At 34.3% G+C, this 18,341-nt stretch overlaps 1 protein-coding gene across 6 annotated transcripts in view; it reads left to right on the plus strand.

Annotated features, from left to right (window-relative positions):
• The window catches only part of LOC106180083 (SH2 domain-containing protein 4B), a 26,672-nt gene extending 13,401 nt beyond the window's left edge, over window positions 1–13,271 (plus strand). For 2 of the 6 annotated variants that reach the window (XM_087003852.1, XM_087003853.1), the window contains exons 4-12: window positions 2,410–2,566; window positions 3,896–3,985; window positions 5,748–5,871; window positions 6,514–6,597; window positions 8,486–8,648; window positions 8,912–9,074; window positions 9,376–9,539; window positions 10,288–10,511; window positions 10,949–13,271. In XM_087003852.1, coding sequence (XP_086859978.1) covers window positions 2,410–2,566; window positions 3,896–3,985; window positions 5,748–5,871; window positions 6,514–6,597; window positions 8,486–8,648; window positions 8,912–9,074; window positions 9,376–9,539; window positions 10,288–10,511; window positions 10,949–11,068 — 1,289 coding nt within the window. In that variant the 3' untranslated portion in view covers window positions 11,069–13,271. Of the gene's footprint in view, window positions 1–45; window positions 218–2,409; window positions 2,567–3,895; window positions 3,986–5,747; window positions 5,872–6,513; window positions 6,605–8,485; window positions 8,649–8,911; window positions 9,075–9,375; window positions 9,540–10,287; window positions 10,512–10,948 lie in introns of those variants that run through there. The other 4 variants (XM_087003854.1, XM_087003850.1, XR_015332766.1 and 1 more) reach the window with 4 other exon arrangements.
• The last annotated feature ends 5,070 nt before the right edge of the window (window positions 13,272–18,341 follow it).

The following is an 18,341-nucleotide window of genomic DNA, read 5'->3' on the forward strand; positions in this document are numbered from 1 at the left end:
TTGATATGCATCATACTTAATGATTAGGCCTGTTGTCTTGTTTTCTATTGGTCCATGATTCAGTACAAAAGAGGGCATTTGCTGGCTGTGTGTTATTGAGGATGGATGAGCCAGAGTGTGGATAAGCCAGACATGTTTGAAACATTTATTAGTGTTTTTAAACATTTTTGGGGAAATACTTTCAAAAGGAGTTTTCGTAAAACAAGGTATTAATATGGTAAGTAAGAGAGAGAGAGAGAGAGAGAGAGAGAGTTGCAGACTCAATGTGTTTTGTGTATGTAGGCGAAAGATAGATGATGAGAGAGAGAAAAAAGAAAATGAAAGACAAAGGGAGGAAAGGAAATGATAGCTGAAAGACAGTAAATTAATGGAGATTTATGGTGGTGTTTTGAACTTGCACAATCACTGTGTTCAGGATGAGCAGATAAGTCAAAACAAGAAATCATTGGCATTTAACTGCCTCATTAAAATCTCATTGCAAGCTGGCATTATATTTCATGGGAGTAGATTAAAGCTATTAGAGAGGAATAAGAAAAGCGTCTGTGCACCTTGGGCTGTACCAATTAATAGACCAATCAGTCATTTGATGAGCAGGCCATTCTTCTCAATTTATTGTTTTTTGCAAAAGAGAATAAGTAACTCCCCCTAGTTCATACATTTTTGTTATCAGTTTAGAGCCATGCACTCGGTAAATGTTAGGAGCATCATTCTGTCTGTTATTTGTGATTGTGGTTTATTATCAATATGACCTATACAGACCAAAGGAGAACTCAGGAAAAGGATGTCTGACTCAGATACCACTGTGTGTCAGCTTTTTTCAAGACTGTATAATTCTCTCTGTTTCTATATTCTTTTTATATTGTACATCATTTTTCTAATATTTGTCTTTTTTCCTTTGTTTTTTATTTATTTAGAATTTTTTTACGAAAGAGTTGTTTGAATCTTCTTTGAGCAATTGTATTTAGGTCATTAAGAATGATTTTTGGGGAAAAGTAAAGTTCCACCCAAAAATGATATTTTACAGTACACTGTAGTAGACTCAAAACAGGAACTAGTAGACGATATTCCTCACTTTTGAAGGAAAAGAAACTAAGAAGCACCTGTGTAGCCTGTGAGTTGGGATTTGTATAGAAAAATGTAGATTTTTAGTTTAAAATTTAACTGGTTAACGTAGATTATTGATTATTGTAGATTGCATCTAGCCTGGTGCTATTTGCACTTTGCAGTTGTTTTCATATGATATTCATAACAAGAAAGCACATAATAGGTACTGCAGTTTAAACCACAGTAGAGAAGTATGGGTGATTCTGTCTTCCATTGATATATTATCATGAAAAAAATCTGTCTTAGTTTTGGTTGAAGAAACTGCTACTTAGGTGATAACAAATTTTGTGGTGAGTTTAGTTGTAAAAAACTTATGTTTTGTTAAAGGAGGAACATCAAAAGGATGTTTTATAGTCAAAAATATTATTTAAAATACACAGTGAATGATTAACTTGTGTTAACTTAGGTCATTGAGTGATGATGGGGAAGACACAAACCCTTATATCAAATCCCCCCTCCCCCTTCTTTAATGCAAAGGAGTGATTAAGAAGATAATTGGTCATAACCTTTAAGGATAATATCAAGATGAGGAGAGATGGTGAAAATTCTGCAGTTTTGCACCAATAAATTATGCCAATGTGTGGTCTTTCACGCCACAATTTTTTTCTGATAGCATCTGAATAAGCGTATGGAATGCAATGCCGCTCTTGATTTTAGTGTTGATGATCTGCCTTCCTTTGCCATTGCAAGGTTGATTTTAGTGTTGATGATCTGCCTTCCTTTGCCATTGCAAGGTTGAGGTATGTTGTTAGGAAATTTTGGTTGGATGTGTATACCTCATTTTTATCTGGTTTATACATCAATCAGCTTATTTGTTTTATTGATTTTTCATCTTCCTAATTGAATATATAGAGTACTAAATAACATGCAATATTAAAAATGGGATATATATATATATATATATATATATATATATATATATATATATATATATATATATATATATATATATATATATATATATATATCCCATTATCAATATTGCATGTTATTTAGTACTTTGTAATAAGACATCTGTTAAAGAAGAAGATTGAAAAAGAGTGTCAGAGGGATTACCAGATATTTTCTAGACAATGTAAGCCAGGCTTTATACATGGTTGGCTTTCTAGGCTCTGTCCACATGACCTTGTTCATGGCCATTGCGTGTTGCTCTTGATGCATTAGACATCTCCCAGACTGTTCCAAACATTGTTCTCCATTTGTCAGGCATTTGCCACAATGCAACGTCACCATTCAGATGTATAACAGATCAATGTAAGTATGCATGGTAAAATAATATATGATTGATAATTCTTGATATTACAGGATCCAAGAAGGTGAACTTTTTACAAGGCAAAGATGGCAATGACTGGGTCTGGGTGATGGGGGAACATCCAGACGACAAAACCATAGAACAAATTATTGAAGAAGAAACTATAGCAAAAGCAGCAAAACTGGCTGAACAGGAGGCAGAGGAATTGAGGTAATATGTCAGTTTCTCTTTTTATGATAATGAAAATGGAAAACACTGTTCCAAGATGATTTTATGAACAGTGTGGTCACATTGCATTTTAACTGAGACTGCTTTACTGCTTTCAGTCATAAACATTATCTGTTTCTCTTTATTGTCTTGTATTTATTGACCAGGTCAAAAATTTCCATTTTATTTGTCTGCTGGTTCTTTTACAACCTGGCTTGTGAATTTTTATATAATGGGGGTTATAAGAAGGATTTATGGTAAATAAAGGAGATTTGGTACAGAAAATGATATTATTATTATTATTATCATTGTTGATATAAATCCAGTGACAGAGCCTGAACTATTTTAGTTATATCATATCAGTTGTAAAATTTGACCTACTTGAACCACTGTTAATTAGATTATGTTAAAGTCATCTATTGCTAATTTAAAATGCAATTAACTAGCACCCATATGTAAGGTGATCATTCACAGAAGGCCATAAATGTCATTTCTCTGAACATTGAGTAAAATGGAAAATTAATTAATTTGAAGTTGTACAAGTGATGGGAAATATGAGATCTATTTTTATTTACCAGATCAGACATATTCTAATCTGATTATTTATTGGAATCAGAAAGGTTAATATATAATAATTATGACACACAGATTTCATATCAGTTCTTTAAGGTTGGACGTATGGTGGAATTTTCATTTGATTCATGATTTTTGAAAAAATCTTTGTTAGATTCCACCTTATAAACAAATATATACTTTTTTTTATAATTACATTCCTGTAATGGAACTGAAAATATTGATGAGTCAAACCAACATTAGTGTTTGACTTGTCTGCCACAAGCAACATTATTTCCCCGTCAGTGTACAAATTCGATAGAGGAAGGCCTCAGATTTGTCTTTCATTTTTTCTCCCGACTCCCTGGAGACAATGCAAATGTATACTCGTGTTAAATCAGCCTAACGTTACTTATAGAGGGAAGTAAGGTAAAATCAATAGTGAGAACACCATGCACTAGACAGTCAAAGATAAGGCTGGAGTAATCAGAGACTGGAAAAGTCCTTCTTGGCTGCTAAATATTTGGAGGTTGGGAGTATTGGTTCTCAGATAACTTTGCATACCTAGTTCTTGAATTTGAGGCTGCTTTTGAACAAATGAAGTAGATCTTTACAATCTATCCCTAAGAAAGGAGGGCAACAGAAGTGAGATTGGAAAGATAAGGCTTTAGAATCTCTCAGCTCAAGTTGCTCTCAGAGGTATGTAGTCATCTTGGCACAAGTGCAACTCTCTCACACTTAGTAATTACCCTTAATGTATCCTTTTTACTAATTCATCAGGAGGAAAGAGGAGGAAGAAATAAAGCTAAAAATGAAGGAAGAACAGGAAAGATTAGAAAAAAAGCTGCAAGAAGAGGAAGCAGAAATGAAGTAAGTGTTTCCTGGAAAGATTTTTTGCTTGAAAATTTACATTTGTTCTTCTGCTTAAATTGCATGGACAAAGTATTACTTTTTTCAAAACTTCTTTCGTATGTAATGATTTCAAAGATGTATTCAGTTGTCTCATATTTAAAATGTATTGAGAATTCACTGTAAAAAAAATACCGAGTCTCTTAATTAAGTCAGCAAAGACATCAGATTGGATTTAAATGATTTGAATTTTTTATTTGCTTATTTGTTAAGTGACAAGTGAGTACCATTCCCATTTCCTTTACGGTACATGTAACCTAACAAAATCAATTGTTTAAGCAAAAAGTATGGATTTTTCATGTTGGGCCCATAATTTTCAACAGTGATAGATTATGAAGCAGAACACCAGACACACAGCAATGTCTCTAACTTGAAAATAATGAGATAAGCTTTCAGCAATGGAATGCTTCTCTGCATTGATTTCACATTTTAAAGTTTCTCTGAGGACTCCTAATGATTTCCACTGACCTCATTTGCTTCTTGTAAATATGACCCTAATTCAAAGATTTCTTACCTACGTGCTGATGATATAAATAAAAATTAACTAAAATAGGTAATTTTATCCATATTGTATTCATACACAGAAAAATTTATGAATATTTGTTCTTTTTAAGAGATTTAACTCATGTCGCCACAAAATTATTTGTATGATTACTGATTTAAAACATTTACATTTGTTTTTAAATCTAGCAATTTTCATAGGTGTATTTTATTTATCCAAAATGGTGCATAATAGTGAAAAAAACATAACATCTGCTGTTTTTTAGTGAAAATTACTGTGTATAGTACCTGTTCTTTGACAGACAAAGGCTCCCGAAATAACCCATCATCTTTCTCTTCCATGATTACTCAGAGAATAGTCCGTGAGCATAACATGAACAAGAAATTGAAATGTAATTAGTAAGGAGGGATAATTAGACTTATCAATCATAACAATGACTCATCAACAGGCGTGAAAGCTTAATTATAAAATCAATGAAACGGCCTATGCTTCCTTGATCTAGCCATTCATCCTGTCAAACCTAAGTGCAAACGTGATATTTTGTGCTATCAGTTCTGTTCACACATTGGAACTAGAATAGCACTCCGAGAGCGCAGACCTCCGCCAAGGCAGCGATTTTTGATAATTATTGATTATTGATTACCACTAAAAACTAATCGTCTCTTCCTTGGCCCATTTCTGACAGTTCATGAAAATTTCATCAAAAATCGGTCCATAACTTTTTGAGTTATGCTGATGACAGACAAACAAACATACAAACAGCGGTGAAAACATAACCTCCTTGGCGGAGGTAATAACTTACACAACTTAAAAAATGGACTAAATTACATCTGCACTAGTACTGAGCAGGTCAGTGAAATGGGATCCAGTATGAATTGTCTTTATTAAACATTTTTGTACATACAATATTTATATGCCATTTGGTGCAGCCTAGTCAAATACATATTTGTTTCAGACTTGTAAATAGTAGTTGTCAATTTTTTAAAAAACTGCATAAATTAATTGATTTGATTATTTAATTATTAGAATGTATTGATTTATACCCTAAATGTAAAGCTTTATGACCAGTAAATGAATTTATTTTTTTGTAATGCCTCTGTGCACTCACCATTTGCTTCACTTCACGACCAATAAACTAATCTTTAACAAGTTGTTGTGAATAAAATAGGCGATGATGAAAAAGAGTAACAGTAACATAAATATTTATATTTTTTCTCTTAGGAGGAAACAAGAAGAAGCAGCTTTATACCAATCTCTAAAGGAAGCACGATTAGCAGCAGAGAAATTAGAAGCAGAAAAAGTAAAGATAGAAAAAGAGGAAAAGGCTAAATTAGCAGAGCTGAAGGTAGGAATTTTCAGATCTCCAGAGGGAAGAGACACTATACAAATCCTACAAAAAGTACTAAGATAATTTGATCATTTTAGAGTTTTTATGTAGAATTTTGTAACAGATATCTTAGAATCTTAGAATTAGTGGGGATATTTACATTCCTTTAATTTATATTGCATTAATGCTTAAAGTAAAATAGATATCCTTTCCCCATGTCCCAGTATAATGTATTTAGGAAGGTCCCTTTTAGTGGTTCGTATATGAGTTATAACAGTGAGGTTTGTAAAATTTTGCTTCACAAAAGATTTTCCAATGTGTGTGGCCTAATGTGGAAACTTTGAAATTCAACAAAAGGATTTTTGAGTGAATAATGGTTTGTTCAGTTGCACAATTTGCATTAAAAATATTTATTTATATATTCAATTTGAAATCAGCCGTTAGCAGAATTTGGGAATCCTGTAGTGATGATACAGTGTAAAAACTCCACTTTTCATCAAAATATTTCAAGGTTTCTTTTTGACAGTGTTCTAATTATTTTGCGATTTCCGTATGCAATAATGCTTGTATGAGATTTCAAGCAACCATATACATATAATGTGCACCAGGACAGATGATACAGCAAGCAACAAGCTTTAGAATATTTATTCTTTCACACAGCCACCCGCCAGTAATGGGTTTCTAAGCCCCGGGGGATACGCAACATGTAGCTATGGAGACCCATTCGATACACCAGATACCAGTGCAAGTAGTCCTCTCACAGTCTGCATGTTATACTTACTTATGAACCTATGGGAAAGATGGGATTTTTTCCAGATTTAAAAGCCCTGTTTGCTAATATCCACCCTACTAACAAAATGGCCATTTTTGCAAAATTTCTATTTGCTGTTTTGGATCAGTTCCAGATAGTTGCTGGCATGGCTGATTGGCAACCCAAATGTATTGATTTTTTTATTTACTTATTTAAAACTGGTCTAAAAGCTAATAACTCTATTGGTATGGTATTTTAATTACAATGCTTTGGCTCAATTTTGTATAGAAAAAAATTATTTGAATTTGAAATATTTAAAAATGATAAAAGTTTTTCTTCTAATAGTATTTTCAATATGTGTGGAATACTTATTACATTTAAGACCATACCGGTAGATATGTGAGCATTAGTACTTGTATGCATTGGTTTCAAGTATTTTCTACATTCTGGAAACAAGTAAGCAGACAGATGATTGTTAAATGGCTGCTAAAGTATGCTTTTCACAAAAAAAAGACTTGATAAAATGTTTTGGGTTTTTTTGTTTTTTTTTTTGCACAGTTGTTACTTATCATTTAAAAGGGTGATCATTTTATGTTCATTGATCAAAATTTGCATGAATAACTGTATGCAGGTACTTGCCAAGAGCAAACAAGAATCAAATTCAATACTTGTCACAACCAAAAATATGTAGAAAATACTTCACCATTTTAATCAGCAAATGGCAATCATGAGAATTGCCAATATTCTTGTGCGTTGGACAGGGAATGAATTCTTTAATGATTTGAGTACAAGCCAGAGTTGGTCAGTTTGTGTCATGGTTGTTTTTTGATTGTTCATTTGTAGCTAGTCCAAAAGGTTTGTTATGTTTTAGAATTTTGGTGTGTTCTGGTTGTGGTTGAATGGCAGGGAGAGGCAGTTGCTAGTATAGATATATTTTTATAATAATTGGACAAAGATGGCAGCTATTGCATGTTTCATGTTGCTGATGCCTATATGAAATGGTATGCAACAAAAACTTGAACATATATGTCCATAACAGTTAATAGAATGTTGCTTATAACAAAGTTTCTAAGTAACAAATATTACTCATAATAGACTGCAATTTGCTTTCCAGAAAATATCATTCCTAAACGTTTAAAACATTTATCTTGTTGATAACATCATGTATCTTTACCCAGAGCTAACATGTTGTCATAATCCCTTTTCATGAGCAGATTAGAAACCAACATTTAAAGTACTAGCATTATTGATGAGCATGAAATGGTTTGGATATGTACCTGGCAGTCAATAACATGAGAATTAAATTCATTGCTTTTTTTACTACCCATGTTATTAGAAAAGTTATCTTATTAAACACTGAAAATTTGACTGCTGATTTTGAAACAGATGGTAAGACAAAGCAAAATGGATTCCTCAACCAAGAGCTGGCTTTGTATGTGCTGGGGAAAAAATTGTTTTTGTATTTAGTTCAACTTACTTTTAAAGCATGATACTAATTTTGTAGGAAGGGTTTTACCAGGTTATGTGTTAATTTATTTACCATTTTAACCCAGATATGATTCATATATGCTAGCATATTGTGTATCATTTTAGCTGTATGTATGCATATGAATTTACAACCAAAATGTTACAGAAAGCTTTGTTGTTTTCTGGCTGAAGATTGGATTAAGATAAACCTTTTTGGTAAATGAATAATGATGTCTAAGAATAGCATTATTAAGATTTCTAGATTATTTTTATTAGTTGAATCTAAGTATTTCTATGTATGGTGTGATATGCATCAATTTTCATGTCATCATTTTTTTTTATTATTTATTTTTCTCAGCTAAGTAAATAATGGTTATAACAAATGTTTTGAACAGTATTTCTTCACATTTGTAGGCCAAAGCTCAAATAAACCAGAAACAATCAGAAGAGAAAGCAAAGAAGATGAGGGAGAGAAGGAGCAGTGAGCTCTACATGTCTTTCAGGGAGGCGAGGAAAAAGTTTGAAAAAATGGCGGAAGAATCTGGAAAGGTGTTGGAGGCAGAGTGGGAGGAGCAGGGTGAGACTCATGGCCTGAAACTGAAAGTGGTTGATTTTTCTTTTTTGTATATTTATCAATTTTTGTCAGATTTCTGATATGGCAGTTAGAGGGGCTCATTACTGACCTACATGCTATGTATTACTGCTCTGAATATTAGAGGGTATATTTTAGGTGAGTGGAAGTAAGAAGTAAAAGAGTATTTTATAAAGGCTGTATATTGTTTTTTTTAAATTAATTTAACCCAGAAAGATATATATGTTGATATATATTGTTAATTTCAGAGAAAAAAGCAAAAGAAGCAGAAAAAGATATGAGAGAGATTGCACGAAGAGCTCGTGAAGAGCACCGCCGTTCAACCATGTCACTGACACACGAGGTCATAGACGCCTTTACGCACAGCTTACAACAACAGAGCATAGCAGACGCACCTCCTGTGCCTGACAAGTAAAAATTTCTACTTTGCTTTGGGACATTAATATTTCAAAGTGGGCTGCTTACATGTTGGTTCAGTGGCATGCTGCTTTGTGTTTGTTAGGTGCTGTAGGTTGACTTATAGAATTTATTCAGGATCTTTTTCTTCAAAGTGATTTATCTGTTGATCATACCATGCACTTTCATAATTTAACATGACAAAATACATCGATTCACTCCGGAAATAGTGTAGATAGATTTTGTTGTTAATAGAGAAATTAATTACAACTCCGTGCCAAAATCACGTAAGTGAGACCAATGTCATGTATTACAGAAACACCGCTCCCAGTACAAATAACAATCTTCCCCCAACCAAGAAAAGTCGTCCTCCCCGTCCCATGTGCAAAAATGATGTGATAGAGTGGTTCAAGAATGTTGAAAGGATTAAAGGTTCGGGCATTGATCCTTTAACAGGGAAAACAGCAGAGTGGTTTCATGGTAAGTAACAGAGAGAAATAATTTAGAGGTTTGATAAAGGACACAATTCTTTATAATAGATAGAAGGCAATATGAGTTAGTGAAATTGGCCATGCACCTTGTTTTGTGATGTTTGCTTATTTGTATCACTAACTGGCATGTTGGAGCAGTTATGCTAATTTAACAAATTTGTAAGTTGCTTACTTCCATAAAAATATAATAGAAAATATTGGTGAGTAGTACAATAATGCACCTTCAAAACACCACTCACAAGTTAAGCAGCAGATCGTTTTTAACTGCAGAACATAATTTTATCATGTTATATCATATTTTTAACTTTTACAGTTTCTGTTTGGCCATTTTTAATAAGCTGTTGAAACAAATTATCAACCAATTTGCCTGTCTAGACATTCTTCTGTAAAAACAACTTTACATTATGAGATTTATTACAAATTTTTACCATTTTAAGAAGTTATTAACCACCTCCATTTGCCGTATAAAATTGATTATATTCTAAGGCATTTCAAATTTGGCATAAGTAAACTAAACTGCATTATTTCACACCTTCACATGCCCTGTACAATGGGCTTAAATCTTTCAGTTGTTTGGAAACACAATGTCAAATGGCAGATTTGTCTGGTTTCAGTCTCGTTAAGTCATGCCAATGTGAGCTGTTTAAAGTGACGTTAATTAAAATCTTTTCTTATACTGTCTTTGTCCTTTTCTCATTTTGATACTCTCCAAATTGCTCCCCTATATTCTGTTATAGGTGTAATATCAAGGCAGGATGCGGAGGACTTGCTAAGAGGACAAAAAGTTGGAACCTACCTAGTACGAGTCAGTGAAAAAGTCTGGGGCTACACTATTTCATACAAAGCAATTGAGAGATGTAAACATTTCCTTATAGACACTTTGAATGATGGGACATACCAGTTTTTTGGCAGCAATCAATTAGTTCATAAAAATTTAGCAGATATGATAGAGTTCCATAAGGTAAGTTTTGCCAGTTAAATTTGCCAGTATGTTGCCCGAGTGCGTGATTCTACAAACCCTTCAAAGTTTTTAGGTGTGATTAAGACAAGAAGATTAAGACACTATATAATCTTATAACTATTTAGGACTGTATCATTGCATCCACCATCTGACACATCTCTCTTGTTCATCCTGTTACTACCAAACTTTATTTTATTTTTGTTTTGCTCTTTTTCTAAAAATTATTTCTCTAATTACTTGGAAAGATCACAGACAAAATTTAAAGCCTTTCAAAGTTATTTTACATGATTAAACGAAGCACTTAAGGTTTTGCCTTGGTGTGATTCTCAATGCACTATTTTAAAAAATTGCAAAAAGTTGAATATTGCAATAAATAAAGATAACCTTTTACTACATGACTATATCCCTGTTTATATAAATATGTGCATTTTTTTCAGACAAAACCTATATCTGGCATAGGAAAAGAGCTGTTACTCCATCCATGCAAACAGAAAAGTGATCCCCCAGACTATGCAGAGCTGTTTCAAGAAGAGGACAGGATAACAACTTTCCTATGAAAACAGTTATCAAATGATTTCCATACTTATACATACATAACTGTACACTCTGTTGTTGAAGTGTTGCTCACATTTAGTCTGATACTCAAACTAGAAAATTGCCTATGAAGTTTGGCTGGAAAGGGTTTTAAACAGATTTTAATAAACTCAGAATAAGAATAGACCCTTCAGATTTGTGGAAAATATGGAAATATGCCATTAAAAACACTTTTGATCAGTTGATTGCAGGGTAGAGTGACATTATTTTGGAGTTTTTCTAACATTTTACTGGTTCCTTGAAATTATAATAAAAAACATGGTCAATGGAATACCTTCCTTTGGTAAAATTCAAAATGTCATTAATTCTGGATGTTTAAGTTTTGTAAAGAGCGAAGTTTACGTTTTGCTAGAGTTAGTATTGAGAAGTCTTATTTAATGTACTGTATATATTTTATATAGTGTCTATTCATGTCCTATTTCAAATATATGCCTGAAGTTTTCATATTACTGAAGTATAATGAGTGATGAGTATTACTCATTGACCACACTTTCTGTAGAAATCTTCAAAATGTCTCTTTAAACCCTCTGGGTTCAGATCTGTATTTAATGTAAAGTAAACAGCTGATAATTACAACTGCTTAATTTATTAATCATATAATATGTTTGACATTAGAACATGTATCAAAAGATTTCTCATTGCGTACAAAAGTTAGGTCTAAGTACTTATTGATATTTCTAATTCAAGTTCTGTAGTGTACTGTTTTACTTATTTTACATGACTATTGGAGTGTGTTAGGCATGCTTATTTAACTAATAGACATGTGGAAGTTTTTTCCTGTCCATTATTGGTAGTATTAAGGTCAGGTGAATCTGAAATCTTCTATAAGTTCAAAACCTTACACTTGTTGACAGGTAATTTCAGATTGGATGCCTACCAGGTGATATTGTATTTCTTTTTGTAATTTTGCAAGATTTTCAGTTATAGCAGTTATTTGTGGTTAGATATGTAGTAATTTAAATCATTCATATTAGTAAGATTTGTCACACAGGCATTCAGGAATGAGTTATATATGTTTAAGATTATTCATGTTCAGTTTGATATTAATTTGCCTTAGTAAACAATTTCCATGACAACCACCCTGGTTTCTTATCAGATTGATGGGCTACTTGCCATCAGAGTTACTAGCCTGTATGTGCATTGACAAAATGAAGTGCATTGGGGCATATTGATATGTACAAAGAAATAACTGTGCAATTGAAATACCTATGTTTAAATGAGGTATTTTCTAATCAAAGTAATCAAAAGGGCAGTGTATGTCTGCTTTCAGAAACCAACTGATGGCAAATAAAATGATCTGATGATGATGCAATTTAGCAATATTATGTTGCAATTTACTTCATATAGAGTACAACTTGTTATATTGGCAGTTACTGTGCAGGCCTTACAAGGACAATACCAAGTGCTTTTAAGGTCCTGTATCAGGTTTTCACCCCCTTCCCCAGTTATTTCCAGTAGATAACTTTTGTTTATTTGTAATGAAACAATTATTTTGTTTTTGAAGTTCAAAAGATTTTAAGTCTACCATCAGGGATTTTTCTTAAATTGCTTTTCTCCTGAAATGGCAATTATGTTGTGCTTGTGTAAATAACCACAGTTACATTTGTAATAAACTTTTTTTATGATATAAAAAGTTTAAGAAATAGCATCTTCAAGTGAGGTAAGTGTGGAAGGATGTCATAGTTATTTGTATATTTTGCTGCTGCTGTATATTTTAAGATGCTTGAAATGATACTTTGCAAGGGAGTTTCTACCGTCATTCATATGTCTGTGAAACAACACACAATCCCAACAGTTCAGTTTAAGAAAAATGCTCAGCATTTAAAGATCATGGTAATTTGTACATGCTGTATAATTGAGTCTATGAGTCTGCTTTCAGGTTATCAAACATTTGTAATATAGGTGATAAAAGAAATAGACCAGAGTTAAAACTAATAATTGTTAATAGTACAAAATTCCTTTTTTGTGTAATTACAAGTTCTGTAGTCTTAAGACTTAATTTCTCTGTTTTAGGTTGCACAGTAATCAAGAAACGAACATAACTTTTGTGTGCATTACATTGTTTTAACAAAATGGAATCACGTAAATGATAGGCCATCATCTCGGCAGTATTTTGCTCATCTTAGTCATCCATTGATTATTGAAATAAAATACATAACAATTTTTTATTTGTATTTTATTCTCTGAATCCTTCTGGCAGGTTTGAGAAAAAATTAATTACAGTTTTTCTTTTCAATTATTTTGTTATACCTTATTTTATACTTAATTCAAAGTGATAATTGGCACAGAAAAAGGCTTTCTGTAATTGCATGAATCATATCAATCTAAAAGCAGCAGTATGTTATTCAAGTTCTCTGCCATGGAGGAAATTTCACAATGATTTGATGGTCCAAATATTCTAGGCTAATGTGGTAGTGGTGACGGTTGCTGTAACTTCCCGTACTCACAATTTACCAAAGCATGGCATTAACATCACAATAGAAAGGTGAGCTAGATTACATCTGTCTGATCCAATTATGTCCTGGGACCATTCTGCAGTGAGGCATTTTAAGACACTTATGAAAGATTGATTAAATAATCTGAATCATTCAAACGCTCACAAATTTTTTTCATTTTATGGATTAATCAGGAAGACCGAAGACCGTAAAGATTCGCCCGTCTTGTGAGGATGATTTCAACAACTTCTCGATCAAAACGCGCCCTACCTGTGGTCATTTACATAACAATATGACGCTCAGCGTAGAGCGAGTTGTCTTTCAGAATAATCATTTGACGGCTGGATTCTGTAAGAAGTGGACGCAAGATAGGTGTGGTGAAGTCGCAAGGCCAAACATTTCTTTCAGTCCGGAACCAAATATGTCTTGTGAGTAACAATTCATTTACAACCACGTACCAAAATTGTATACATGTTCGTCCAGTGTGCACAACTCTTAAGTGTACATGTATGACTCTCGTAATTTCAAGGTACAGGCTAATGATTTGAAAATCCCTCAAATGCTTATTTTTGCCACCACAGCTTCTTATATACCTTAAATACACCTTATAAACGATTTAACCCCTTAAATAATTTTTCTTGGGAGTACATTATCTGATGTTAATATCCCTTAGAGCTTAGGCAGATGGTCGCTGGTTAGGCCTATACATAGTGGCTGGTCAGTCATTTAAAACTAAATAAGCCTTTATAGCTTCAATTAAAGGTCAAATCCAAATGCAGAGAGGGGTAGATAAATGATTCGTGAGTACAAGAAAATTGCTTATTTCCTCGGGAAAATTTTTAATGATTTTTAAAACAAGCGAGCTGCACGTGCACATGTCACCCAACGCCTCCTTTTGTCACAAAGAAATTATGTAAAACTTATTTACGATGTTGGATTATAAGCGTCTTTTACGGACTGAAAAAGATGTTTAAATTACATGTTCATTTTACGTAAATTCGCCATTACGCTTCCCTGTCCAACGTGATAGAGAGCCCCCCCCCTCCCCCCACATGTACTTTCTCTTTCATAAACAATACATTTGAAATTATATGTGAACCGAATAACTACATATTTTGACTTTCTTTATCCCAAATGTGCCAATGAAATAAAGTGCAGGTGCTGAGTTTGAAAGACCTTGGTACCGCTGACGAATAATTTATATTTGTACTAATGGTGGATAGTTAGAAATGGGTAGACAATGGGCCGATTTTAAGTCTTAACAGAAAAAAACTTAAAAATCTAATTTAAAATTAGATTCAGTATCTTGATAAATGCCTTATTTACTCTCGTTCCCCGCATCTTTCTCATCCGACCGACGACGCCCCTTTCTGTCATTCAGAAACCGAAAGTGCATGTACATGTTAAATAACTGCCAGTCTGGAGATGGGTGATGAAAAAGAAAGATTGATTAAATAATTTAAAATAGCAAGTATATGAATTGAAGGTAAATTTTACCAATGTACTACTTATGTATAATGTATACATGTATGTTAAGCAGTGTAAGGAAAAAAAACGCGGACACGCGCGAGATGTGTGGTAATGCTGTGCCCCATACATTTTTATAATCACCCACTACATGTTAAAATTAAGCACTTTTATGAATCTGCACTTTGTACTTGCAAACCAGTCATCAAGGATGTGCTTGGGCAATTTGGAATTCAGTGCAACAGGGGGTTTGGCTGTCCCTGGGGTGTTGATTCTAAATTCTTTTCACATTGTTATTTCTATATAGGTCTGTCAAAGATTCAACTCCCTAACTCTAATGGTCTAGGAAGAGACAGAGGGAATTACTAACGCACAGACCCACGGACGGGCAGAAGAACATGATCCTCGACTTGTCTCAAAAGGGGATAAAGATGCAGTAAGTCTACCTGTTGTCAGCGACAACCTGGTTCAATTGTGAGTTTTCCCATATAATATAGCTGAGGATACTTTTGATGAGCAAAATATTTGTTAACAAAGGTAAAACTGTAAGGTTTTCACTCCAATAGGATACGTGTCAATATGCATTTAGGTGTCACAGACTGTAATACAAATGAGAACTGTTGTCGATGGGTAGCCATCGCATATCCCCGCACTTCCCCGCCTGGTGGTTTACTGAAAACGTGTAAGTGGATCTAAAAATTTTGCAAATCAAGCTGCAAATGATCGCATGGATGGTATGGAAAAGTTATTTTATATATCACTTTTATATATCACTGTCAGTGTGATCACACAGATCTACTCCACGTAATTGTGCCACGAGAACAAATAACTCTTTCAAAAACAATTATGTTTTGTAGCTTATGTTTTTCGGTGCCTACATTAGAAAGTGGCCTATGTTATATTTCGTTTGATTTTTTAAAACAATACATTTTTCAACTGTAGCAGACGTTTTTTTTTGTTTTCTCGATGGCACAAAATTTTTGATACCCGTGCGATATTTTCTTAATAGTCTTTTCTCATGCTATAGATAAGTATTGTACCATTCATCCAATAAGATTTGCTATTCGCGAGAAAACTGGAGGATCCATCAAATCATTTGCCTTACTCGATACTTTACGATAATCTGCCCCTTGGCTAAATTCCCTCCTTTGCAGTAACTTTTGAGACAGTTTTTAAAAATTTGTTCCATTTTCCCTTGCCATTTTTTTCGAAATAAACTAGAAATTGGTGCAAACGTGAAATATTCACTGAGATTCGTTGTGGAAAAAGGTTAAACCTTGAGATATACATCAAGTGGCTTTTTAAAGTTGGTGTGTAACCTACAGTGCGATTTTTTCAATATCAGCCTTCATTTTCAGTTTATTTAATCTTAGTCCAAATTCTATGTCACTGAAACATCAAATTATTTGTAACTTTTTTTTCGTATTTCAGAAGCTCCTTTGCAGTGATGCTGTAGAATGCACATGCGACTGACAGAAACTTGTCCAGCCTTCTGTCCCTGTTTGGAACCGGACACACACGCATGCACTCACACGCACGCAAGCTATATAGTGAAAATAGCGTATGCTTTTACTGTGATTTGTAAACCATTTTAACTTATAAGCCTACATATTTTCATATATTAAAATGGTGCTTAGAATCACCGTGTTCTTTTCGTGTCAATTTTACCCTGAAAACACTTTTGTTTTAAAATTATACCCAAAATATTGACAGTGACCTTTTTTTCCCCAAATTATACCCAAGAGCGAGCTAGGATGCATCTGTTTCTGCCAGATTTTGTTATGTACATGTGTAATGATTTAGATCCAAGTGTTAGAAATATAATAATGTAATGTTCAAAGTGTGAGCACATCCCAACTTTCAAACTGCATCGTAAAATGAAACTTGTAAGCTTGTCGGGTTTGTATATCAAATTGATTACTACCGCATCAGTTGATATTGTTCTTTACATTGTAGAAGTTACTTTATTTATCTATTTATTTTTGTTGTTATTTCTATATGTTATTTGACAGTCATGAATGACATACAGTTTTGTCTGAATAAATGTGCTTGCCAAGGGGAGTTTTCAATTTCATAAAAGTAATAATATTATTAATATCAATGTTTCCTGAATTTTCAGAACCTATAATCTGTAAAATCCTACCAAATGTGTTTTTATCCTTAATTAAAATAGATATTAGTTATAACATTTTGCAAATAAAAAGAAGTGAAAGTGAAACTGAGACGCGCTTTTGAATTAAGACCAAGGGTAATTAAACGCGGGGCATTGAGGGGCGAAATAAAAATTGTAGGACTGCCAATTTTCAGATTTCATATTTCCGCTTAAATTATAAAAGAGTACACGTGGCTCATCGACCTATGGTGTTCACCGTCTTACATTTATTATGCCAATTGGAAAATCCCTTTTCTGCTACCTAATGTCTTCGCTTACTTTGGTCTTATTTTAAGATATTGGTTTCTGCTAGAAAACGGCATATCAGTGCTGTAATTAAAATTATAATTTACAAAATTGCAAAGTTTTAACATTACTCTAAACCACGCATTTTACATTTTGGAAAGTGAGTCGAATAGTATTTTTTTCAAGTCTACAAGTTTCAGATGAATCTAATTTTGCCCGCTAATTTTTTCACGCTAGAATAAGTGAATCTTGTCCATTGCAACTGAAGGAGAGGTGGGTCAAGTCCACTCCATCTGAGGGGTGTTAGGATGGGCGAGTCCACTCCAACTGAGGGGTGACAGGTGGGGCGAGTCCACTCCAACTGAGGGGTGACAGGTGGGGCCAGTTCAATCCAACTGGGGGGTGACGGGTGGGGCGAGTCCACTCCAACTGAGGGGTGACAGGTGGGGCGAGTCCACTCCAACTGAGGGGTGACAGGTGGGGCCAGTCCACTCCATCTGAGGGGTGACGGGTGGGGCGAGTCCACTCCAACTGAGGGGTGACAGGTGGGGCGAGTCCAATCCATCTGAGCGGTGACAGGTGGGGCGAGTCCACTCCATCTGAGGGGTGACAGGTGGGGCGAGTCCAATCCAACTGAGGGGTGACAGGTGGGGCGAGTCCACTCGAACTGAGGGGTGACAGGTGGGGTGAGTCCACTCCATCTGAGGGGTGACAGGTGGGGCGAGTCCACTCCAACTGAGGGGTGACAGGTGGGGCGAGTCCACTCCAACTGAGGGGTGACAGGTGGGGCGAGTCCAATCCATCTGAGGGGTGACAGGTGGGGCGAGTCCACTCCATCTGAGGGGTGTTAGGTGGGGCGAGTTAAATCCATCTGAGGGATGTAAAATGGGGCGAGTCAATTCTATTCAGGGAGTGACTATATGTCAATGGCAGACG

The sequence above is a fragment of the Lingula anatina genome, chromosome 2 (assembly GCF_051362555.1).
Source record: "Lingula anatina isolate TDL-2025a chromosome 2, LinAna3.0, whole genome shotgun sequence".
In the NCBI taxonomy this organism is placed as follows: domain Eukaryota; kingdom Metazoa; phylum Brachiopoda; class Lingulata; order Lingulida; family Lingulidae; genus Lingula; species Lingula anatina.